The sequence below is a fragment of the Protopterus annectens genome, chromosome 9.part0, assembly GCF_019279795.1.
Source record: "Protopterus annectens isolate FY-2018-M chromosome 9.part0, PAN1.0, whole genome shotgun sequence".
NCBI lineage: Eukaryota > Metazoa > Chordata > Ceratodontiformes > Protopteridae > Protopterus > Protopterus annectens.
Genome location: NC_056743.1, coordinates 910,854,483 through 910,882,126, shown reverse-complemented (window position 1 = coordinate 910,882,126; position 27,644 = coordinate 910,854,483). Strand labels below are relative to the sequence as shown.

At 35.2% G+C, this 27,644-nt stretch overlaps 1 protein-coding gene across 1 annotated transcript in view; it reads left to right on the top strand.

Annotated features, from left to right (window-relative positions):
- LOC122811661 (unconventional myosin-Ib-like) overlaps positions 1-27,644 on the top strand; it is a 1,027,360-nt gene that overhangs the window by 900,329 nt on the left and 99,387 nt on the right. The window contains exon 25 of the mRNA XM_044083653.1: positions 17,839-17,945. Within this exon, the coding sequence (XP_043939588.1) occupies positions 17,839-17,945 (107 nt within the window). The remainder of the gene's footprint in view (positions 1-17,838; positions 17,946-27,644) is intronic.

Below are 27,644 nucleotides of genomic sequence, written 5' to 3'. Positions count from 1 at the left end.
GAATAATACCTCTGATGACCACCTTGGTAGCTGCCCATTGTTTGTCATATGGAATTTGATCGGATATAAAATCATTCTGAAGTTGGGCTAACACATTCTGAATTTCTTGTGTAGTTTCTTGGTTTTGTATAATTTTAGGATTTAACGTCCAGGTATTGAAATAAGAAATATTTTGTTTATGAGCTTGAAAGTTTATTAAAAGTCTAATTTTGGAATGATCTGAAAGAGTTCTAGGTGATACAGCATAATTTATGTTGTTAGAAAGGAAAGCAAGAGAAATTAGAAAAGTATCTATCCTGGACCAAGTTTTATGAGTGGCTGAAAAGAAAGTGGATCTTGATATTGTTTTATCATATTGAAATTTAACATAAGGGTCAACTAATTCAAATGTATTTTGTAATTCTTCAAGTGCTGTAGTGGTAGATTGTGACTGTCTGTTTTTATTATGCGATCTATCCTTATCTAGATTTAGTAAAGCATTCCAGTCCCCACCTACAATAAACAGATGACTTGGGTATTTGGCTAATATATTAAAGATTTCATAAATGAAGAGCTGTTGATTTGAGCAGGGGCTATGTATATTAAGAAAGAGTAATGGTCTGTTCAAAGTATGATATTCAATAGTAAATAATACCCATCTTCCCTTTGAGTCAGCTTCATAGGAAGTAATCTCTCCTTGGAAGGATTTATTTACTATAATGGCCACTCCCCTGGACAAAGAACTATGATTTGCAGCAACTATTGTTTTAACCCATTTTCTTTTCCTTTCCCTAAGCCAAAGTTGGTCATCTAAGTGAGTTTCTTGCAAGAAAGTTATATCAGCCTGAGTTTGGTATGTGAGGTGCATGATTAAATTTCTTTTCTTTTTATCTACCATCTCTTTAACATTCCAAGAGTCTATGGTTATCATTTTTTATTAATATTGTTGAAGTTTCTCATTAGTTGATACACAAAAATACATTTATAAACTTTTTCTGTTAGTGTATTTATCTTAAGAATAAATGTTGTGACTTCTATACTCCTAAACTCTAAATAGGTGCCTAACCACCCATCCCTCTGTATTTGTAAATGTGCATGAGTTAAGAAACTAAAAGAAACTATTATTTTTAACAAGGAGTAGATATATATCAGAGGGATGTCAATAATACCCATACTGTTCCAAATGCGAACAGTCATCAGCTAACAGACTGTGCCCATCCCACTCCTTTTATTATTTATATATTGCATATTCAGTTTCAGACTTCTTAAAATATTATATTAATTGTGCCCTTAGATATTATGTAGAGAGAAAAGGAAAAGTAGCTTTTATAAAAAGTTTAGTAGTAACAGCAATATATTATAATTCTTAACATTTCAAGAGTTATTAAAGAGTTAACAAAACAATATTATAGATATTAATCTTAGAAAATATATGAGGAGAAACCGATACTTGTCTAAAATTTTCAGGAAAAGTACTTATTCCAACTCATTTCTCCATTATTCCAGCTGCCACCCTTACCACAAAAAATGTTCAGTCATTAAGGGCGGCTAGAATTATCACTTTGGATAGAGATTTTGAGTTGGAATGTGAATTACTAAGGAACATGTTTTTAACTCAAGACTACCCCAGTGATCTAATAGATTAATTTATGGAGGAGGTTCAGAATAAGAGAAGGTCAGGCTTTTACACCCTGATTTTGAGTTTGGGAGGCATATTAGCATCAATATCTAAAGAAAAGTGTGGGTTAGACTTTAATGTGGATAGTTCAGTTATAGAAGATGCTTTCACCCTGAGCCTAGTTACTACCTATAATGTGGATAGCCATCTTGTACAGAATTTGGTTAAAAAAAAACTGTGAATGGCTTAGACGCGACCTGACCTTTCAGTAGTTTAGATACTTCACCCAAAATTATATATAGGAGAGGGTGCAACATCAAGAACCTCTTGGAATCTAGTAGACCACAATTGGTGAAGTTTTCTGGGATGTTTAAGTGTGAATCCTGCAACTTTTGTAAATTCATTGAGGTAGGAAACACATTTGAGGTGAATGATCATGTCTTTAGATTAAAAGACAGATGCAATTATAAGTCTTTCGGCTTAAGGGTCGCCACAGCGGAACTCCGGTCCGCTAATGTTTGGTAGTGAATTTTTACATGCCGAGTTACCAGTCCTGACACACAACCTTCAAGTAATACCAAATTAGTAGTATATTTAGCAAAAGTGCCAGTCTTGCCCATTATTTTATTTAGGCAAGACTGAGCATAAGCTCCGGGAGCGAGTGTACGAATACCAGTACGCTATCAATAAAAAGAAAATGGAGAATGCATTGGCTAAACATATAGGAATATTTCAAACCATAAATTTCAAGTTCAAGATTATTGACCATGCCAAATACAACATTAGGGGTGGTCCCATCTCCCTAAGACTTGAGGAACTTGAACTTTACTGGCAAATTCCCCTCAATGCATACTGTTACCCAGGTATTAATAACATGTGCTTGATTAGATATCTACTTAAATTGAAAGGTTTAACTAGATGACAGAATCTCCCTTCTAGCTATGTAAGACAAAAAATAATTTTTATATTCATTTTATATTAATATCATGAATAATATTCATCTCTAATAGTAACTTACGTTAGTAAACATGATATCAGGATATTCAGCCTTAATTCTCCTTAAAGGTCATAGTTAGTTTGTGTATCTTTTTATATTTTTTTATATTATTTTTATATAATGAATAACATATTGTGGAATTAAGTGAATGGCATAGCATAGTATGAATGCTATAGATTTAATAATATAGTCATCATAGCTAGTTAAAATTATGTACTAACATCCAGTTAATTTCTTGCATGGTAATTTAAGTCACTGTTAATGGTGCCTAAATTTGTTTCTTGAACTGCCAGCTGAGTTATTTTTCTGGGCTAGGCGATTAGCTATGAACCAGTATGAAATGTTGTAGTAAAAAAAGTTTGTAGTGTAGAATTTCAGCAGTGTAATAGTAATTCCTTATAGGTAACCTTATTATTTCATATACTTATTTGTTTTTGTTGTTTAAAGTATACCCATCAGCATATTTTATTTTTAAACCATAGCTTCAATCTTCTTTGTTCATGATTGTCAGCATTGTTTTAGTTTTAAACAGTATTTTTTCATAGTGTGCAGAACAGGAAGGGTTAACTATTGTTGCTGATGTCATCACAGCACATGAGCTGACAGGCTCAAGCACTTCCTGATATTTTATTTAACTGAAACTTGTACCTTGAATGTTTGCATCTGAAGAAGTTTGATTTTTATTAAACATAAAGTGCTTTATGCACTTTAAAACCACTGGTTGCTTTCTGAAGCTGTTTTTTTCTATTTTAGGTAGTACAAATGTCATTATTATTCTGTCTAAACATAGTTGATATCAATTATGGCAGGTATCATAGCTTTGAGTGCTGTTTGATTAAACCTGACATGGTGTGTATGGATGCAGCTCTGTCTGCCAGCTGTTGTATGTTGCCGTTTTCGTCTCTGGGAAGCTGTGGGTTGCGGCTTGTGATCAAGGTTTATTGATGCTTTTGTATTAGGAAGAGACATTTGGTGTTTTAGCCTAGATCCAGGGGAAGGGGGTGGATAAAACTGTGATTTGGGATATTTTGGCAGAGAATAGTTTGTTTATACATCTGCTGAGTGAGAGTTGGGAAGGCTGAAAGAATGTGTTATTTCTTGTTGTGGCAGCTGTTTTTTTTTTTTTTTTTTTTTGTTCTGTTTGCTCTCTGTTCTTTTCCTGGCTGCTGCCTCACTGAAAGGGAGGGAATTTACACTTGAAGTTGTAGTGAAGTGAAGCTTTGCTTCAGGTGCATCATGAGCCTCTGGTGTATAGTACACAGACACAAAAACAGAAACAGATGCTCCCAGGTTGCTATGATAATGGAGACAGTGATGATAATGCTTAATGGCTCTGAGGAGCCTCCGAGATGATTCTCAGCAATGACGTTTTTGGTTTAAAAAAATATATATATAATAAAAGAGATGTTTTAAACCACATGTACACATATTGATGGTCTCTCAACACTTCGTTTAGTTCATTAAGTTGAGTCTTGATAAAAAAAGAAATAATAAGGGCAATTTTATATTTAAAATGTATTTGGTCCAAACACATTAATGACTTACATAAGAGTGGAAGTTTGAGTTATTGTGAAAGACTAAGAGCACTTGGTCTTGTGCAGTGTTGGGCATATGGGGATAACTGATTCTAGGGGTGTTTGGGGTTGCCGGGAAGTGCTAGAAAGTCTTCAGATTTCCTTCTGTGGGAATGGAAGGTGTGCTGAGTGGTTCACTAGGAGAGTGACCACTACATGGAACAGCCTGGTAAAATGCAACAGGACAAATATTAATTTGGATATTTTAAGAACAGCCTGGAAACACACCACATGAATGAATGAATGGTATTCTGGCAAAACTGGATGGACATTGTTGCCCATGCTTGAATTACTGATATGTGTATATGTAAGGATGTAAAAATACTTATAACAAGTAAGAAACTAGAAGGGTCTTATAATTTAAAGTCTATGGACTGTATAAACATGCTTGGAAGGAGTTAATAATAAGAATATGCATTACAGCATGTGGTCTCTCAAATAACTAAGCAACAGCCAAAAAAGAAAGAAACACACACAATAGTTTAATGTATGATTTTAGTACATCTAGACATAAAATATATAATCATATAAAATGTCTCATAATTTAGTCTATGGACTGTATAAACATGCTTGGAAGGAGCTAATAATAATAAACATTACAGCTTATGGTTTCTCAAATAACTAAGCAACAGCCAAAAAAGAAAAAAACACACACAATAAAGTATGATTTTAGTAAATCTAGACATAAAATATATAATTGTCATATAAGATGAAGCAGTCTGCTGAATTTAGATATTAAAGACAGGTTTAATAACATGGGCTTGTGTATAATAACACTACTGTCCTAACTTGTCATAAATGACAGAGACTACATTGAACATCAAGGGGAAGCATGATGATTTTCTTATATAATTAAATATGCATAACAAGTCATGTAATTGCTTTAACTTGAGTTGTAGTTTTTGTAACCCATTTTGACCATATGTAATACTTAAGCAGTTACCAAGGTAACTAATGGTTTATACATGACATCAAACTGACAGAGTTGTTCAAGAGAAACAATAGAAGCCTGAACTTGAAACATCACAGAATGTAACAATCATATTCTGAACAAATAGTATTAAATTGACAATAGACACTCAGTTTAGTAACATGGGCTTGTGTATAATAAAACTACTGTTTTAACTTGTCATAAATGACATACACTATATTGAACATCAAGGGGAAGCATGATGATTTTTTCATATAACTAAATGTGCATAACAACTCATATAATTGCTTTAACGAATTGTGGTTTTGTAACCCATTTTGACCATACATAATATTTAAGCTGTTACCAAGGTAGCTAATGTTTTATACACAACATCAAACTGACAAAATTGTTCAAGGGAAACAATAGAAGCCTGAACTAGGAATGTCACAGAATGTAACGATCACATTCTGAAAAAATAGAATTAAATTGACAATAATCACTCAGTTTAACCTTTGCTGATTATACAAAATAGAATGTTGTCATTTAAATCTAAAAACTTTCAGTATATGCCATAAAATGGCAATTTATTAATATGGAAAGGGAACTTGTAATCATTAATCACAATAAGTGAATTTGTTGTTTTTAACCTATAATTTCACTCATTTTATAATAAGAGATGACAGATATGAAAATCTTTATGTATAGGAAATGGGGGGAAGAAGGATGCACTGATAATTAAAATGCACTAACTTTCAACAATGTTCACATAAAACAAACTTGATGCTTTAAGTAAGTTAGCAACAAAGTGATTACTTAAATGCTGGCAAACAATGAAATATAACTTCTGATATATCCAGTGAAATGCATTGTATAATAAGCATTAGGTATAAATATTATTACCATCTATTTATATTAAGTAATACATTTTGAGAGACTTCATCAATAAGGGTGAATATGGTAAATAATTGTGTGCTATAATCTTTTACTGAGATTTTATATATGATACAGCCTACTTTACTATGATTGAATTGCTTGTCATCTATCTTTCATGCAGATATTAATTGCTTATAGAATAAGTAGACATTTATATTGTATTAGAATTCTGTCTAATCTACAATAGTACTATATCTGTTCAAAATAATATAAATATTGCTTATTCCTATTAGAAATATTCTCCATATGATAATTCAGTTCATGGAGTTTAGATGTTCTGGATTGTCAAGGTATAAGTGATAATCTGATGGACTTAGGTTTATCCATCAGATTAGGAATTATTTTCATTCCATGGCTAGTGCAGATCTTAGTTTTGTTAACATTTATTAATTTAAATTTGTTATTTCACAAAGACAGTTTTAGTATGCCTGACCAAAACATTACTTTACTGGTAAACACTCAAACTATAAAACTGATAACTTCCTTTAAAAGCTCAAACATATACTTTATAGTTATCATAGGAAAATGTTTAAGAGATACAATAAAGCAAAAAATACATAGTCTAAATAACCTAAGATGGATTTAACTTTATTATCTTTAAATATCAATGGCTTAAACAATCCTAGCAAGAGATCAAATCTACTGAAATATTTAAAACTGAACAAAGCACAAATTGTCTTCCTTCAAGAAACTCATTTCAAAACAAATGACAATTGCAAATGTAATCCTAAGGAATATATGATAATGGCGCAATCCACTTATAAGACAAAGACAAAAGGGGTAACAATTTTATGGAAAACAAATGTGATTAACCCAGAAATCATTTATAAGTATGAAGATAAAGAATGCCTTATGGCATTAGTAAAAGTTAAATACAATAACAGAATATGGACCCTAGCCAATCTATACTGGTTCCCATGCATTGGAACAGGAACTGTTAAAAAACAGTTGAATTTCATTTCCAGTAATTATAAAGGCAACTTAATATTAGGAGGAGAATTAACTGTATATTTAATATTTCTGAAACTACAAATAAAAGACTGTTGCGTACATCTGTATCAAAAGCTTTAAACAAATGGGTAGAATCATTTCATCTTGTAGATACTTTCAAATTTAAAGAAGATAAATCTTTGTTGTTTTCCCATCAAGATCACAGATTTGGTACCCAAACTAGAATAGATAAAATATTTGCTGCTCATGACTTACACTTTAAAATCATTAATTTCTCAGTCACTCCCTGCTCCTTTTCAGACCACAATTCATTGATACTAAAACTTCAAAATGGGTACAAACCATTAATCATTAACTCCAGAATTCCAGCATATATAACTAAATTTAAACAGTTCAAACCTTGGTTATTATCTGAATTACAGTTCTTCTTAGATATTAATTATACCACAGAGATAAATAAAATAATGATATGGGACTCATTAAAAGCGTACATATATGGTAAACCCCTAACTTGGTATAAAAAAATCAGAGAATGGGATTCTGAATTATTAGATCTACAATCCAAACCTTTGTCAGTAAAAGCTGAAAAAATCAAAATCATTTGGAGACGAAAAAGAAAGTAGAAGTATTAAACAATAAATACAACAAAATTCTAATACATAAAACTAGCTTAGCTTTAGAAAAACTAAAAATTAATACCTTGGCCACTTCTCCCAAATAGCTACATAATTTTTCCACAAGAATCAAAATACAATCAAAAGCTAATAGCATTAAAAGTATCTTCCATGAAAAGAAAGTGAAAAATGTCTCGGATATAGGTGACATTCTTGATGCCTTTAGAAATCACTATGTGGGACATTTCCAAAAAGAAAATATACATATTGATCAATTAAATCAAGATGAAAAATGTCCTAATATAAAAAATAAAATATCAGAAAAATTAAAACTAGATCTGCAAGCACCCATATCCTACAAAGAACTTACAGATACAATAAAAGAGGGTAAAAATAATAAAGCTCCAGGTATAAATGGCATAATTATGGAAATATATAAACTTTTTCCTTCAAAGATACTATCCCTCTTCCATAAAACTGTATTAGAAATTCAGTCATAAGCTTTAATACCACTCTCTTGGTGATAATCCATAATCACACCAATCCTAAAGGAAAACAAATCCCCAAACCTCTGCACCTTATATAGACCTATGTCATTATTAAATAATGTCTATAAGATATTTATGACAATATTAACTAACAGAATGAAAATACCACTATCCAAAACAATAAATAAGTATCAAACTGGATTTATATATCATAGACACACACATGACAATATTAAAAATCCTAATGCTATTTGCATTTCCTGCATCCTTTGTTCATCTCCTAAAGACTATATATACAAATAATTTAACGTATGTCAATTTAGGTCCTTTTACCTCTGAATCTATACATATAACAAAAGGCACTAAACAAGGATGTCCCATGTCACCAATTCTGTTTGCTCTGGCTATTGAAATATTGGCAGATTCAATCCATAACAATATAAAAATTAAAGGAATAGATGTTTATGAACAATGCAATTCTAAAGTAATGCTGTTTGCTGATGACATATTACTAACATTATCTAATACAAAAAAGACCTTAGAAGAATTAGATATATTAATTGACAAATTTCACATGACTTCAGGACTCCATTTCAATAAATCAAAATCAAAATTTTTATTTTTAAATGAAAAAATACCTCAGATTAAGGGGGAATCACATCATAGGGAAACAAGAATCTACCTTAAAATATCTAGGAATTGAGTTATACAATGATAATAATGAATTGGTCTCAAAAAACTACAATAATATCATCAATACAATTAAAATCTCTGTGGAAAAAATGGAACAAAATAATATTAACATTTAAAGATATACTATAGTTAATAAAAATGGTTCACTGCCCAAAATCCTATATATAGCCTTGGCAATATGACTGTTGCCAGAAAGCAATACAATTAAAGAAATAAATTCATGCCTAATAAAATTTTTATGGTTTCCCAAAAAAAACAGAATAGCTTTACTACATCATATCAGACCATGGAAACAGGGAGGATTAAACTTTCCTGATATAGAAACATATATAAAACCATCAATATCTAAAACAATCTCATATTGGATAAGTCCAAATTAGTCTGCAAATTGGAAAGAATTACTGACTGTAATATCAATAAATTAATATGATTTACAAAAAAATTGAAATAACAGATAAAAACAATTTGCCATGGCACATATGTATTAGTAGGCAATATCGCATAACTAAACCCACTAAAACTCGTATGACTAATTATTGCATTGACTCATTTAGGAAAATTATTAATGCAAATATAGATTTAAAAATCTGGTTTGATCTTTTAGCACCATTTATACTCACAAATAACTTTCCACATAAAATATATAGAGAAATTATTAATTCCTGGGAACAGAAAGGATTTGTTTGTTGGCTCCAATGAATCAAAGAACTAAAAGTTTTAGATATGCAAGTAATAAAAACAACATACTAAATTCCACAACAGGACTGGCTAACTTTGCAGAGTATTCTGTCAGATTCATAAGATTTAAGTAGTATAATTAACAATTCTTCATTTAAAGAAACACTTAAATTTACAAAATACATATATGAAATCATATATAATGACTTTGACATGGGAAATAGTATTTCAAAATTTTACAAAATATTGATAAACTATAAAACAACACCCAAAACCTCATATTGGAAATATATAACAAAAGGGCACTCAATAAATACAGTTTACTGAAGAAATTAAAACAAATATCTTATTATCGATAAAATATACATCCTTTACACAATACTGGAAAGTCTTTAATTGGAAATGCTTGCACAGAGCATCCTTAACCCCAGACAGAATCAGTAAAATTAGTTCTTCCATAAAAGGAATATGTTGGAGATGCGAGCAAATACACAGTGCAGATTGGAACAACATTTTCTTTGATTGTTTTAAAATTAAGCCATTTTGGAATGGTATTAATAACCTTCTATAAGCTTTATTTAATGAATCATTTTATTTAAGTAAAACTCTTGTATTATTAAATGTGAATGAAGGTCCTTATTTGAATAGGTCAAACATGTATCTAGTATGGACTGTACTTGCAATTTCAAGGACGTGTATAACACGAAGATGGAATACAAACACAATACCAACTTTGGAAGACTTCTACAGCCTACTGAAGACCACAGCATTATTGGAAATTAAAATTAAAGAACTCAGAATTTATCCAAAGCCATTTATCTACAACCCTTGGGGAAAAGTCTTATCGTTGATTGACACTATACAGTAATTGATCAGACACTCTGATAATGGATTGCACATACTTATAAAGTAACTGTCTACATTAAGATCTGTTATAGTGTCAGGCTAATGTAAATAGTGTACATAGTTATTTAAGATGTTATGTATAAATACTATGTAATTCATTCAAATGTGTTTGAAAAATAAAAAAAATTTTTGAGGGAAAAAAAGAAGTAAACAGAATATATTACTGTGCAGCTAAATTAATAACTGATAAAGTTCTACAACAAGAACACACGGTAGTGAGGGAAAGGATGGGGAGAAATCAAATACCATCATAGAAATATCGAACAGAGAAAATTATAAAGCAATTAAGACAAGAAGTGTCACTGTTAGAAGACAATAGAAGATGGACTAGATCAACAAAAATACTAAGAAAGATAGATATGTTAAAAGCAATGCGCAATATTAGAACAGACCAGGATCTGTCATGCACTATCGCAAATAAACTAAAAATTTCAGCACAGGTGGAAAAACTAAGACGATACAAAGATAAATATAAAGGAAAAGTGCAAAATAAGCAATTTATTGATGATCAAATAGATTTTATACAGAACTGGGAAATAAGGTAAAAGGAATTGAAAGACCGGCAAAAAAAAAAAAAAAAGAAATAGATACATTTTGGAGAAGTATCTACGAAGATCCTGTGAAACATAACAAAGATTCTAAATGGATAGAAAAATTAAAATAAAGAATAAGAAGTTTAAAGGTATAGGATATGAAATGGGATGAAGTAATAGCTAGAGAGATTGAAACAAAGTTAAGAAAAACCTCTAATTGGAAAACCCCAGGCCCAGATGCAGTACCTAACTTCTGGTTAAAAGTATTAACATTTTTGCACTAAGATTCAGCCATGAGTAAGAACTATTTATATGCGCACCCAGAACAGACACCACCCTGGTTAACAACAGGAAGAACAATGCTCTTATTAAGAGTGAACCTGCAAGCTACCTTAAAAATTATAGACCAATAAGTTGCCATCCGACAATGTATAAACTGTACACAGGAATTGATGCCGACAGAGTTTATAGTTATTTAGAAGAAAACTCAATTATGGCAGTAGAACAAAATGGCAATACAAGAAAGTCATATGGAACAAAGGATCATTACTGTTAAATAAAGTTATAGTGGTGAATTGTAAAAAGGGGAAGAATGTAATTATGGCATGGATTGACTACAAAAAAGCATTTGATAGCATCCCTCATTCATGGATAAAAGAGTGCTTAAAATGTATAACATGCACCCCACACTGATTGATTAGATTACAGTGACCATGAAACAGTGGCAGACCACTTTGCAATTAAGCCATGATAAAGGACAAATTGTTATCCTGGGGATAAAAATTCAAAGGGGGATATTCCAGGGTGACTCTCTGTCACCATTACTATTCTGCCTTGCCCTTAATCCATTAAGCTGTTGACTCAACAGCTTACGCCATGGCTATAATCTGGCTACTAGAAGACATCAAAGTGTAAAAACGTCTCACCTTCTCTTTGTCAATGATTTAAAACTGTATAGCTCATCAGATGAGGAACTGAAAGCACAACTGCAAGCAGTCAAAACCTTCTCAGATGATATAAAATGTCATTTGGTCTTGATAAATGTGCAAAAGTAACCTTTAAAGTAGGAAAACTGCAACACCAGGAAAACATCAGTTTGGGACAAGAATGTGATATAAAAGAACTTTAGCAAGAAGGAGTGTATAAACATTTTGGAATTGATGAAGGATCAACAATAAAACACAAACAAATGCAAATAAAACTTAGTAAGGAATACTTCAGAAGACTTAAATTAATCCTGAAAGCAGCACTGACATCTTGGGACAAAATCCAAGACATAAAACAATTTACTCTTCCTGCCCTAACTTACAGTCTTGGAGTGAATGACTGGCCCCAAAACATGTTGAATAGATTAGATAGGAAAACAAGAAGGATGCTTCATGCTTACCAAATGATTTATAAAAATCAGTGCATACCAAGATTATATATTCCTGCGTTCTGAAGGAGGGATGGGCCTCCTTGAAATTGATTATATGTATAGAATTGCAACCGTGGGACTCCACACATATCTGCTGACCTCACAAGAGCCAAACATAGTAAAAGTTTTGAAACATGAGGAGAATAAATCTATGATGACTTCTCTGCTTAATCTAGCAGAAGCTTATCGGCATCAAGCAGGAATGGAAATCAAATCGGAAGTAGATAAAAATCAGGCAGCAAGTGAATGTGCCAAAAAACAAAAGAAAGATATAAGGTGAAGGATCAGAAAAAAAGGCAAAAAAATGTGGAAAAAGCATAAATATAGTTGCAAGTATAGAAAACTTCTCGAAGAACCTCATGTTGATCAGGAATGAACACTAGAATGGTTAAGAAGAGGCGAATTCAAACCAAGAGATGAAAGATTAATATTGGTGGCCCAAGATACTGGGCTGCGTACACGTTGGTTTATAAAGTCCATTGAACATGTGGGAGAAACAGACAAATGTAGGTTTTGTAAAACTGAATTGAAAACAGTTTCACACCTTGTTGCTGGTTGTGACATACTAATAGCAGAAGGACTGTATACTGAAAGGCATAATAATGTGGTGAGACTGCTGCACTTGGTATTGTGCAAACATTATGGTATTGAACTGTATTGAAGTGGCTGAAAAACACTGGAAACATGAGCCACAAAGCATCATAGAAAATGATGAAGTCTACATCACATGGCATCATCCATTACCAACAGTTCAAAAGATAGATGCTAGAAAACTGGATATAGTGATCCAAGAAAAGAAGACAAAAATAACATTGATTATTCAAATCTCCACACTCAGTGACTACAGTGTCTTGCGTATAGAGAGAGACACAAAGTCATGAAATATCAGGATCTGCAGGCAGAAATGAGAGCAATGTGGAGGAAAGACACACAGACAGTTCCAATAGTAGTAGGAGCAACGGATCTTATTAGAAAGAATTTACAGTCGTATTTAGATATGTTACCAATACATGTAACTCCATACGAACTGCAAAAGGAGTCATTACTGGGCACATTGTGTGTGCTGCTAAGAGCACTACTGGCTGACATCAAAGATTGAAACAATACTAATTTCATGAACTTTAATCGTGCTTTGACTTAGGAATGTGGTCTATTCCTGTCATGGTATTAGAAACCCAAAAGACTTGAAGAAAGTTACTACGCCATAGTGGGACTTGAATGTTGTGCAGAGAAATTAACTCTGGATCCATTTGAGCACATGCTGCTGTCTGATATTAAATTTTATTTAATGCAAAGCTTCATTTACAGTGGGTATTATGGCTGCTAGCAAGATTTCTATATGACATGCCTTAATATGTTTTTAACCATAACTGGTATTCCATAATTCTAGGAATTCTATGACTAATCATTATTTTTTGTTTAATCTGGTAATTGAGATAATGTTGAATCAATATATCTGGCATAGGAGTGTAGTCAAGCATATTTTATGCATTCAGATGAGTACATTTCCTGTGAATATCCATCCGAAACAATTTGTAGAGGGGATGTGATGTTTGCAATTGTCTAATCCAATACCTTCAATATAGTAAAAAAATGTGTTCATGTTTGTACAGAGCAAGGTGAGGAAATGATGACTTCATTTATTAATTGTACAGGGTCAACATTTAGTGTAGTTAGAGACAGGAGAACTTTTTTAATTTGAGTTGGTGGGGGTGGGGGGCATCAATATGTGACTATGAATACAAACTAGATTGCTGATTTCACTTCCTGACTGTTTTCAAGACAAAACAATAAAAGAGAGAGAGAGGATTTTGCTACTTAGGATATTTTTAGATAACTTTGATATTGTTTTAATAAGACTGCATTTTTCAGAACACAGATCAGTTGTTTATTCCATTTTTCCAAAGTAAGTGGGACAGACATACCCTTTTTAACTGGCTATGGGAATGTGCTTTCTTTTGCCAAATATGTAAAACCTGTATAAAGTGTGGTTAGGGCTCACTCCACCATGTCAGCAGCTGCTTCCCAAGCACTTTTCAATGCTGTTTTTACACAAGGCAATACATGAAGTTGCTACTTGGCAGGTTGAATCCATATTCAGTAAGTATTTCATATTGGGGTACACCTTGCAGTAGGACAGGCTCTACTGTGTATGTTCAGAATGAACTCGTATGACATCTTCTGCCTCCCGGAGTCTAAGAGGGTAATTTTGAGTGTTGTACCCATATGTTTTCAGTAGCTGTTGGGATATATCCTCTTGAATTAAGACAGTATTGTTAAATTAGTATTTATAGTAACAGCTGGTCTTCGGCAGTTACTCTACCCTTCCACTCACCATCCTGTTGTATGATTATAATACAAAATAATAATAATCCTCTGAGTATCACTAAAGGTCCTTAGGAAATGTAGGAGAAATACAGCAAACAAAATATCTACAACAGACTACAACAGATCTAAAATCCTTTTAATAAAACAACTTGAACACCATAAAAACAAAAGAAAAATAAGTTGCAGCTTCACCAGAGAAAATGGATAAGCGTTTTCAGCTTAATAGCCTTCTTCAGATCCTCAGTTTGTTCTGCTTCAGCAAATTGTTTAAGTACGACAATCAACCAATCAGAAGCTTCAGAACAGGACACCTTCTTCTTTCTGACTATTCAGTACTTTTTTAGCACAGGCTTTATTGGAAGTACTGCATTCAAACTGGGCTTATAGTTTTAAGGAGTATGCTGACTGTAACACCAAGAATCTTATATACTTAGCAGCTTGTCAAAATTGTTCAGCTTTTTATGTAGGTAAAACCAACAGAAAATTTAAAGAATGAATTTTATGCCACGAGTGATATAAACAACTTTGTGAAAATCAGTGCTCTAGCAAATCATGTTATGGAGCATGTTGGCCATTCGTTTAACTTTATGGTTCTCGAGACTCTTCAAGAAACTAAAAGGGAAGGTGATGTCTTTCGGCTTTTCCCAGTTAGGGGTCGCCACAGCGGAACTCTGATCCGCTAATGATTGGCAGCTGATTTTTACATACCGGCTTGCCAGGCCTGACACACAACCTTCAACGAAGGTACGCCCATTCACGCATGTCTCCACGCAGAAGACACTCTAGCTGAGAATCGAACCGGACAGCGTCTTACTGTTAGGCGACAATGCTACTGCAGCACCACCACACACAATAAAACAGAGATCAACGAAGTTAAGTGGATAGTGGACTTGAGGCTGATCAAAAGCCTGATTTGAATGCAGTACTTCCAATAAAACCTGTGCTAAAGGGGTGACGCCCCTATTAAGAAGTATTGAATAGTCAGAAAGAAGGAGGTGTCCCGTTCTGAAGCTTCTGATTGGTTGTTTGTCATACTTAAACAATTTGCTAAAGCAGAACAAATTGAGGATCTGAAGAAGGCTATTAAGCTGAAAGCACTTATCCATTTTCTCTGCTGAAGCCGAAACTTATTTTTCTTTTGTTTTTATGTTTTTCAAGTTGTTTTATTAAAAAGATTTCAGCTCCGTGGTGGCCCACTGTGGATATTTTATTTGCTATGTTGTATGATTATGGTTGTGTGTACTTGTAATCCTGTAATTTCAGCAAGTTTGAATTTCTGTGAAGTTCATACTCTCTTTACAAACATTCATAAGGAATTCTTCTGTGGGAGGTTTCCCCCATCAGGTAAAAGGTATGTTTCTCGGTAGAAGAACTAAAGAGGATGAGGCTGACATTTGCTTTGAGTTCTATGGCATAATATCAGTGTAAGAGACCATAGAATGCATTAAAGTACTTCTGGCTTGAAGCAAGGTTCTCGTAAATTTGCTACTCATCTCATCACTGATTCTAGAAAAGCAGTAGTAAAAGACATCTCATTACCAAAACATGAATAAGATCTTCCCCATCTGCCCATGGTAACCACCACACAACAACTCTGTTCCAGTCTGCATAAAACAAACTTAGAAAATTTACATTCCTTACTGACCAATGACTACATCACTGCTATATCCTATATTCAACCAATGCATGACTAGTCACTTCCAATGCCACTTACTTTTCTTCACTGTGTATAAGATTCTCAGTAATGAATTATGCCCATCCTTAGCAAACAAACTCTTTCAGTCCATCTTTCATTACTCATTATGAAAGCAAACCTCAGGCCCTACTGCCATACAAATGCCTAGGTTTATGTTAACTGCTCAATGGATATTCTTTAAGTTAGCGCTTGCTGTGTGAAATTGAGTCCCACCTAACATTCATGCATAACCAACCCTTTCTTCTTTTTAGAAGTGTCTGTTATAGCACATAAAAGCATCCTATCCTGCATCTGTTTCCAACAACATTCTCCTTGAAAGTGCCTCCTCCCCTCTACTTAGTATTTTGCTCTTATTCTTCTAAGTAGCATTAGAATTTAGGCTGAAATCATTGTTTATTGCATGTGCAATGCTAAAATACATTTGACAAACATCCTGTATTGTCCCATCTATCTGACACCCCTCTATCATTGTTCTGTATAACAGCAGAGTTTTGACCTAATTTTCAACATTCTACCTTTTCAGTGCTGTAATGCGGTTGCAAAAAGCTGCTGTAATTTGTAATAATTTCAATTTGCACACAACATGTCTTTTATTGTTAGAAATGCCAGTGATAACTGATTTTTAATAAACCTCTTTGATGACACTCAAACTATAAAAATGCTGTAAGTAAATTTTGGGAAAATGTTATGCTCTACAGCTACTTGTGTTTTGAAATCTTTGTCACTGTTATGAATCTTATTCTTCTATATGCTTATTCAACTCTGTCACTATATGACCCAGGTTGCGATTGATAATCTCAGTTTGACCAGCTCATCTATCTGGTCAACAAATGAAATAATAACACAAAAAATATGTAGTGTAAGAAGCATCAAGTGATACCACAGTTCATGTCCACTTGATTGAGACATCAGCTTCAAAGAAGGCCATATACTGACACTAGGTCTGGTATGTAAAGCTTCAAGCCTTGTGAGTACTTTGATTTATGCAGCTGGACTGTTATGTAGCCTATGGTTAGGAACTGAATCTCAACATATCATCAAATCATTACATGATTGGTGGGGATTAAAAAAACGAGTACATTATAATATTCTTTCATCTCAACCTATGAAAGCTGTAGAGTTACATGCCTTTTTGTTGTCTTTATAGAATTTAATAACTAACAGAAATAGAGTTATGAGTAGAAACTGTGGGTTTCATCAAGGTTTTTTTTCAAGAGACGTGCCTCACTGTTTTGCACATTGTTTTTATTACTCATTCCTCAAAGAAGGAACTTCCACTGAGAGGACTTTGTGGGAGAGGCTCAGTTCATTGTTCTAGACAAGCCCCTATAATTTATCTTTTTTACATGATTAAACTCAGAAGCTAGAAGAACCAAACACTCATGAAAATTATCACTTAGTTGGACATAACTGCCAAAAGAGTAGTATAACATTGATAAGTTGATAATGAGGTTTTACTTTTAATCTGAATAGACCAGAGTTTGCTTTGTTAATCATGTATCTTTTAATTTCCTTCTTAGTGTAAAAAATACAGAGAGCAGTTTACCCCTGAGAAAAAGGCTATATTTGAAGAAAAGTTATATGCCAGTGAGCTGTTCAAAGACAAGAAGGCCTTGTATCTTAGAAGGTAAGTAGACACTCAGTATGAAATGTCAAGCATGTGTAATTAAGTGCAGTTACTATCCAAACTGGGTGTTTCTAGGTAGGAAAGATACATCTGTAGACTTGTAAAATAATATAATGGCTTCTAAACTGATGACCTAGTTAATTTTTACTGAATACGTACTAATCTTATTTTGATGTAAAATTTTCTTACAGGTTAAATTCATTAATGCAAAATTCCAAAACATCTTTGGAGTGAGCATAAGCAGTGCATGCCTCTGCTTGACAAAGCTTTGAGAACTAAGAGTCAGCTTCAGGTGTAGCACTCAGAGTGCCCTTCAAAGTTCATCACACATGGCCAGTGAGCTTTGAACCATGAGTCAGCTTCAGGTGTAACATCCAGATAGCCCTTCAAATTGCTTCACACATGGTCAGTGAGCTTTGATCCAAGAGTCAGCTTCAGGTGTAACACCCAGAGTGACCTTCAAACTGCATCACACATGGTCAGTGAGATTTGATCCAAGAGTCAGCTTCAGGTGTAACACCCAGAGTGCCCTTCAAACTGCATCACACATGGTCAGTGAGCTTTGATCCAAGAGTCAGCTTTATGTGTAACGCCCAGAGTGCCCTTCAAACTGTATCACGTGGTCAGTGAGCTTTGATACAAAAGTCAGCTTCAGGTGTAACATCCAGACATCCCTTCAAACTGCAGTACACGTGGTCAGTGAGCTTTGATCCAAGAGTGAGCTTCATGTGTAATGCCCAGAGTGCCCTTCTAACTGTATCACATGTGGTCAGTGAGCTTTGATACAAAAGTCAGCTTCAGGTGTAACATCCAGACATCCCTTCAAACTGCATCACACGTGGTCAGTGAGCTTTGATCCAAGAGTGAGCTTCATGTGTAATGCCCAGAGTGCCCTTCAAACTGTATCACATGTAGTCAGTGAGCTTTGATACAAAAGACAGCTTCAGGTGTAACATCCAGACAGCCCTTCAAACTGCATCACACGTGGTCAGTGAGATTTGATCCAAGAGTCAGCTTCATGTATAACGCCCACAGTTCCCTTCAAACTGCATCACACATGGTTAGTGAGATTTGAACCAAGAGTCAGCTTCATGTGTAACACCCACAGTGCCCTTCAGACTGCATCACACATGGTCACTGAACTTTGATGTAAGAGTCAGTTTCAGGTGTAACACCCAGAGAGCCCTTCAAACTGCATCACACATGGTCAGTGGCCCTTGATCTCATTCTTAGTTCAGTGTTTCACCTGGCAAAAGGGTGAATGCTGCATATTTATAAATTTCTTCTTCTCTCCATGGAATGGTTAGTCTGTCTCTGAATATAGATTATTAAAGAGTAATGGCACATTTATCATACGGGTAAGATGGAACTCTAGGAATTCCTTTAGGAGAGACTTTTGTTGAGTGAACATACTCCCACAGAGAAGTTAATTTTTCAGGACAGACATAAGCTACATTGATATAAAAAATGTACACACCCCTGTTAAAATTCCAGGTTTTTGTGATATAAAAAATGAGACCACAATAAATCATTTTAAAACTTTTCCCACCTTTAATGTGACCTATAACCTGTACAATTCAATTGAAAAACAAACAAATCTGTTTGGGGAAAAAATATAAAAAGTAAATGTACAATAAGCTGGTTGCATAAGTGTGCACAACCTTAAACTAATACTTTGTTGAAGCACCTTTTGATTTAATTCCAACATTCAGTCTTCTTGGGTACACACCTGCTATCAATTAAAGAGACTCTGATTAAACCCAAATAAAGTTCAGCTGTCCTGGTAGGATTTACAGCAAAAGCCATGGTTTGCAGAGAGCCTACAAAGCATCAAAGAGATCTCATTGTTGAAAGGTATCAGTTAGGAGAAGGGTACAACAAAATTTCCACAGCATTGGATATACCATGGAACACAGTGAAGATATTCATCAAAAAAGTGGAGAAAATATGGGACAACAGTGACATTGCAAAGAACTGGACATCCCTCCAAAACTGATAAAAAGACAAGATGAAAACTAGTCAGGGAGGCTGCCAAGAGACCTACAGCAACACTGAAGGAGCTTTAGGAAATTCTGGCAAGTACTGGTTGTGTATTACATGTGATAACAATCTCCCATATTCTCCATATGTCTGGGCTGTGGGGTAGGGTTGCAAGACGGAAGCCTTTTCTTACACAGAAAAACATCCAGGCCCAGCTAAAATTTGAAAAACAATACATCATCTCTCAAAAGCATGTGGGAAAATATGTTATGGTCTGATGAGACCAAGGTTGAACTTTTTGGCCACAATTCCCAAAGGTACGTTTGGCACAAAAACAACACTTCGCATCACCAAAAGAACACCATCCCCACGGTGAAGCATGGTGGTAGTAGTATCATACTTTGGGGTTGCTTTTCTTCAGCTGGAAATGGGGCTTTAGTCAAGGTGAAGGGAATTATGAACAGTTCCAAATACCAGTCACTTTTGACCCAAAACCTTCAGGCGTCTGCTAGAAAGCTGAAGATGAAGAGGAATTTCACCTTTCAACACAACAATGACCCAAAGCATACATCCAAATCAAAAAAAGAATGGCTTCACCAGAAGAAAATTAAAGTTTTGGAATGGCCCAGCCAGAGCCCAGACATAAATCCAATAGAAAATCTGTGGGGTGACCTGAAGAGGGCTGTGCACAAGAGAAGCCCTCGCAATCTGACAGATTTGGAGAACTTTTGCAAGAAAGAGTGGGCAAATATTACCAAGTCAAGATGTGTCATGCTGATAGACTCCTACCCAAGAAGATTGAATGCTGTAATTAAATCAAAAGGTGCTTCCACAAAGTATTAGTTTAAGGGTGTGCACATTTATGCAACCAGCTTATCGTATGTTTTTTTTATTTTTATATTTTTTCCCCTAACAGATTTGTTTGTTTTTCAATTGAATTATACAGGTTATAGGTCACATTAAATGTGGGAAAAGTTTTGAAAGGATTTATTGTGGTCTGATTTTTTTATATCACAAAAACCTGGCATTTTAAACAGGGGTGTGTACACTTTTTATATCCACTGTACATGATATTTTTACTTTTTAAGTCTTTGGCTGAGTCTTGCAGTTTTTAATGAATGTTTTGCCTTGTGACCCTTTAACCTTTGGTCTGGATGTCAGTTGTGATATTTTGCAGGCACACTGATGCTTATGGATATCAGGCTTGATTTTAAGCTCTTTGTTTTAAAGTATAGACAGACAATCTACTTATGATGCACTGATGGGGTCAGGAAGAGGCTAAAATATGGCAAATGTACAGCTAGTGGTGTTTGTCTTTATTGGCCTGAATGTATCCATAAAGACTTAAAAAGTGAACACTCATTGGCATTCAGAAACCATGCAGCTGAAACACTGTTATGTCCGTAAGGGGTAATTTACATGTATCCCATGAGCCTCTACTACTGGAAGTTTAAGGTATTAAATAAGGGGTAATTTACATATATCCCATGAGCCTCCACTACTGGTGGTTTAAGGTATTGCACAGTAAAGATCCATGTTTGGCTGAGATTTTCTTGTAATTTTTACTGAATGGTTTGTCTGTGTGATCTTTTTACCCCTTAGTTTGGATACCTCTTAAATGACAGACAGTCATACTCTTGTAATAATTATAATTATAATCCTGAGAATAAGAAAAACAGTGTGAAATATAAACACCATGAAATCATGATTAAGTTACAACCAGGACTTAATTTAAGTAATTGTCCGAGGGAAGCGCTATGTCCATCTAAAATGATTTTGTATATCTTTAATTTCATAAATGTCTTTGTTCCTGTTAAAGTACTGAAAAACACACTATTTTCATACAGATAATTTATGGAACATACCAACAAGTCATCAGCATGGGCCCATATGGAAATATAACATTTATACCGTAATCTTATATTCACTTTATTGTTTAGCAACAGTAATAATGGTCTCATACGTAGAGCACATAATGTAATGAACGTGAATAAGGTATCCTTGCCTTATTCAATTAAAACCCTAATATGTAGAGAGAAAGTCATTAACCTTAACAGTTGCTTCAGAAAAATGATACAAATTCTTTATGATATTAATGAACATAGGAGTTACTTTATAATATTCCCAAATTTGTTTATTTATTAAATCATGTAATGGACATAGTGGTTCATTGGGAAGATTTCTTCATCACTGCTGCATGCTTTCTGGCTCAATCCTGACCTCAGGTATGGAGTTTTTCATGTTTTCACATGACTGTGTGGCTGTTCTCTGGGGACTCTGGTTTTCATTCCACCTCACAAAAATCATACTGGTTGATTGGTTTCATGAAGTCTCACACATGCACGCACACACAAACACATGCACACACTTTGTGTTTGTGTGCGTGTGTGTTTATGTGTATACATATATATATATATATGTGTGTGTGTGTGTGTGTGTGTGTGTATATATATATTTTTTATATATATATACATATATATGTATATATGCGTGTGTGTGTGCATGTATGTATGTATATCATATCTCTCAACTGTCGAGATTTTTGCAGAAAGTCCAGATTTTTGCCTCATATCTTTGGTCTGTTCCTCATAAAATTTGTGGTTTTCTTACAAATCACTAAGGATTTAAGTCACTAAATATTGACATACATATGAGTTGCAGACTTCATATCCTTCAGAAAATACATGCTAACAAAAACAATGTTCTTCTAGCAACTTTATAACTTTATATGAACAGTATTTAAAATTTGTCCCTATTTTTGGGGCTTTGCCCCCATTAGTTTAGGCTCTGTCCAGAATTCTTGCTATAACAGGTTGAGAGCTATGATATATGTGTGTGTGCATGTGTGTGTGTGTGTGTGTGTGTGTGTGTGTGTGTGTGTGTGTGTGTGTGTGTGTGTGTGTGTGTATACATAGCAACCTCTATTAATATCAATACACAAAACATTGACAAATAAAGGTCAAGATTAACAAATATCAAAAGCACAAAGCTTCAAACTTAAACTGATTGAAAAATAGAAGCAAATATTTTCCTTTTCTGATCACCACACACACACACACACACACACACACACACACACACACACACTCATGCGCGCACACACACGAGCACACACATAAAAAACCTTAAATCTTAACAGAAGCTCCAGACATTCTTTGTCTGAATAGTGGTACTCTTTGGGAGGGTTTGGGAGAGTTTTTCATAAGGTAATCTGTTGTATCTTTGGAATAGGCTGCTAATTCATGTGAAGTAGAGCACCTCTATGACACTGTTCAAAAGGAACCTGGACGAGTGGATGGGACACTGTAAATTCATACTGGGGATAGCTCCCACAACCTTCCTCGACATGGAAATCATTACTAAATGCAATCCTAAGTATTGACTAGAGTAGGCTTGAAATGACCAGCAAGTCGATAGCCTGGTAACCTCCTATGATGCTATGATCCTTTGGTTGTGATTAGGGACAGCAGCAGAGTTGACTTTGAGTTAGTTAGAGTTAAAGTTAGCTTTAGTCAGAGTTAGAGTTAGTTAGAGTTGGATTTAACATAAATGATTAAGAATCATCCAGCTTGATTGTTTTTTGGACTGTTCTGCATTGCATATGTATGAAGGGATCTCAAACATGTTTTTTTTTCACTCCTGCCCTTTTTGTTTTCAGATAATTCATTTTTATTTGTCCAACAGCAAACTCTGTTTATCATTCAAAGCAGTTACAAAGAACATATTGATCAGACCTTAGATGGATAACAGGCTGACTAAATCAAAAATGGAGAATACTTCTCTACAGGAAGGTAGACAGCATTTCCCTTAAACGAACACTACAGGAAATTAACCAATATATTTTCAGCTAATTGTTTCATCTAACATGGTTAAAGTTAAGATCTAATGTTGTCAAGTTATTCATATAATATCTATCACATTTACCAGTTGTCTAGTTAACTGCTTAACATCAATGCAGTTGAAAGAAATCTGTTGTAAACTGGAGGTACTTAAAGGTAATAATCCCAACTCCACTACAAGCAGTATCTTTTTGTTGCTAATTTTTTGCTGACTAGATTTCAAATGGTAGGTCAGTGTGACATATTGTAGATAATGTGGGTTAATAGGTTCATAGATATTTACTAAGCTAATGACCACAAGGGCCTTTTTAAGCCATGCAGCCCAAATCTCTGACAAGTTCTCATACCCTTGGTAAGTGAAAGCTGGTTTTGGGAGATGAAACATTTACAAGCAGGGGCCTAGGAGCTGAACCATTTACAGGCTGCCTGTGTCCATTAGAGACATAGGTGCCAAACTGGGGATGAATTTCCTGTTCCCCATCCAATTGTCCAAGTTACATTTGAATTGGGTTCGGGAAGAACAATGACTCAAAAGAATGGGGAGACTGTTCCAGAGAAGGGAGAGTCTCTGGGATACATACCTGTTCCCTACCAGGTCCTATTTATATGACAAGCACATTTTAAGTCTTTAGAATGGGTAATTCTGGAGTTGTTTATTTTGTAGATTAGTCCATGGCAGATGTGCAGGAAGTTCATCAGGGCGGAGTCTGACAATGCCCTGCATGCCAAGCATAGATCTCCTCTCAGCAGCCTGTATGAGACAGAATACAGAAATAGAGCCTTGAGGTGGTCTGCATAGGAAATATTACTTATGCCCTGTATTCTTTTAGTGATTAACCACTGTGGATGTTCCAACTCTTGGATGTGCCTGGTTAGGTACTTACCAAAGGGGCATTGTATTCGGTGATAGGTCTGATGATTGCCATATACATTGGAACAATAACTTCCTTGGACCTAGATGCCATAGCTTTCTTTATAATTTGCACAACATATAATGATTTTCTCACTACTGTATTCACAGAATGGTCAAAGGCTGGATTAGTGTCTGTGTGTTCCCAAGTCCCTGACTCCTAAGTCAACTGTTAAGGGTATTTTGTCAATATGATAGCTATCAGGGGTGACTGACTTCCCAAAGGATACTGTCATGCATTTTTCGGCATTTAGTTTTAGTCCATGGCTCTGATAGCAGTTATTTGTGTGTGTCATCTCTTCCTGGAGAACATTTGTGTTAGTAAATGCTAAAAAGGAGCAGTCTCAGAACCGATCCCTGAGGCACTCCACTTGTGACTGGCCTTTTTGTAGAGGTGGACTCCCTAATTGTAACTTCCTGGGATCTGTCTGAGAGGCAGCTGGCTATCCATAGGTTCAGAGGTTCATAGGAGGTTACTAGGCTTGCAGCCCTAGAGCCTTTACAAGCCTAGCCATGTTAATCCCAAGTATCCCTATTTGTTCTTTTTGGGTAGTTCACAGAAGAAATGTATGAATGGAACGGGTCTGTGATCAACACTGGCTACCCCTGTCCATGAGGGACATGACTGCCATCCCAGGAGCAAATTTACAGTCTTCCATCCAATTATCTAGGCTGCATTTGAATAGGTTCAGTGAGGAGTTCTTTTTTACGTGAATAGAAAGCGGCAGTCTCTGGGAGACATATCTGCCTCTCCAGAATGTTCTGTTAATGTCACAGGCTAGGTTGAGATCCCTAGATTGAGTGGCTCTTGTGCTTTTTGACTTGTGGCTGTACAGCATTTCCATTAGGGCAGGACTGGAGGTTGCCCTATAGACAAGGCACAAGTTGCCTCTCAGCAACCTATAAGATACAGAGTAAAGCGACAGGGCTTTCAGCCTGTCCACACAGACCATGGTTTAGAGTCCATGTATTTTCTTAGTGAGAAACCTTTGAGGTCTCTCCAACTTCTGTAGGTGTCTGGTGAGGTACATGCAAAAGGGTGCATTATTCTGTATTACTGGTCTGATGACGGTCAAGTACAGTGACATTATAAAATCCCTTAATCTGAATGCTATGCCCTTACTTATGAGGTGCATTACGTAGAAGGCTTTCCTTACCACTGTGGAAACTTGGTGGTTGAAGTTCAGATTGCCATCAACCTGTGTTCCCAAGTCTCACATGACTGGGTTGGAACTCAGGGGGGTGCTGTCAGTACTGTAATTTGTAGGGAATTCTGTTTTGCCAAAGGGAATAATAATGAATTTTCTGCATTTCGTTTTAGACCATGGCTTTGGCACCAAAAATTTGTTTGTGTTAGCCCTTCTTGTAATATTTTGACATTATTGGGAGAACTGAATGATTGCTCCCAGTTTGCAATCATCAATGAACTTGTTGAATCAGAGACCATCTACTTTGGCCTGGACTTCTCCAAAATAGATGCCAAGCAGTAAGGGGCCCAGCACAGACCACTGTGATACTCCACCGGTGATTGATCTACTTGTGGAGGTGGAGTCACCAGTTTTGACAGAGTATGTTCTGTCAGTGAGCCAACTAGCTACCCATCTAGTAATGTAACAGTTAATCCCCAGCTGGGAGAGTTTCTCAGTGATGCCAGAGTGGGGGATTGTGTCAAAAGCCTTGGCAAGGTCGGGATAGTCTGTGTATATTGTCTTGCCTTCAGTCATGGCTTTGGTGACATTCTCAAAGAAGTCTTCCAGGTTTAACAAGCATGATCTACTCTTAACAAAGCCAAACCGGGTTGGGTCCAGCATTTGGAGGTTGTCTATGTCCTTGTTGATAAAGTCCATGATAATTCTTTCCATGGTCTTGTAGATGAGGCTGATTAGACTTATGGGTCTGTAGTTCCCAGAGCCAGTTGATGCCCCCCCCCCTTTGTGCAGGGAATTACTGTTGCTGTTCTCCATTCTGCAGGAACGTAGCCAGTTCTTAAGCTATGGTTAAAGAGAATGCCATGCGTGTCCACTAGGTCTTGTTTTAGATTGTTTAGTAAAACAACCTGGGATATTATCTGGTCCCATTGAGGCCGTGTTTTTGGCATTGGCGAGCACAGAGATGACCTGTTCTCTAGAAATACTAGGCAGTAGGCCGGTGTCAGGTACAAGCTTTGGGATATAGTAGGTGGGGATGGGGGGGTGAAGTTTGCACTGAATCTGTCAGCTAGCAGGTTGCCAATATCTCCCGGTGTACTATGAGTGATCCCATCTACAACAAGTTTGACACAGTGGATGTAACACACAAAATACACCAGCGAAACCCGACCAATTCCAAACAAAATGCAAAAATAGATTCACTGGTGAAAGAGCGGTGTCAGGTCCCAGAAAGTCACACCAAGGCTGGGTCAAAAAATACACTTTCTTTAATATAAACTTCAGATTGAGTGCTTTTATCTACATGCAGTAGACTTCATCAGTTCATCATTTCAATCATGTGATTTTAATTAGTTTTTAACTTCAAATTTTATTAACCAGATTTATTTGTATGGTTAATGAATTTTAGAATCTCTGAAAATTAATGTGGTTGATGCTGGGATGTGATTGGAAGGTAGTTACTCTTTAAACAGCAATGTATTAGGACAAGGTGTTCTGATGAGGTCTACTGCATGTAGATGAAAGCGCTCAACCTGATGTTTATATTAAAGAAAGTGTGTGTTTTTAACCCAGCCTTGGTGTGACTTTGTGGGACCTGACACCACTCTTTCACCAGTGAATCTATTTTTGCATTTTGTTTGGAACATAGTGGATGTAGTTAAAGAATGCCTTATGATTATCCTTGGCTAGGGATGCAATTTTAGTTTCATAATTTGCTTTAGAAGACTTTACAGTATTTGTGAAACGTGAAGACAAATTACCACTATGAAATTGGTGTATGGGGCTTTAAATTTTAATCATAAGGTTTAATTAATCAACTGTT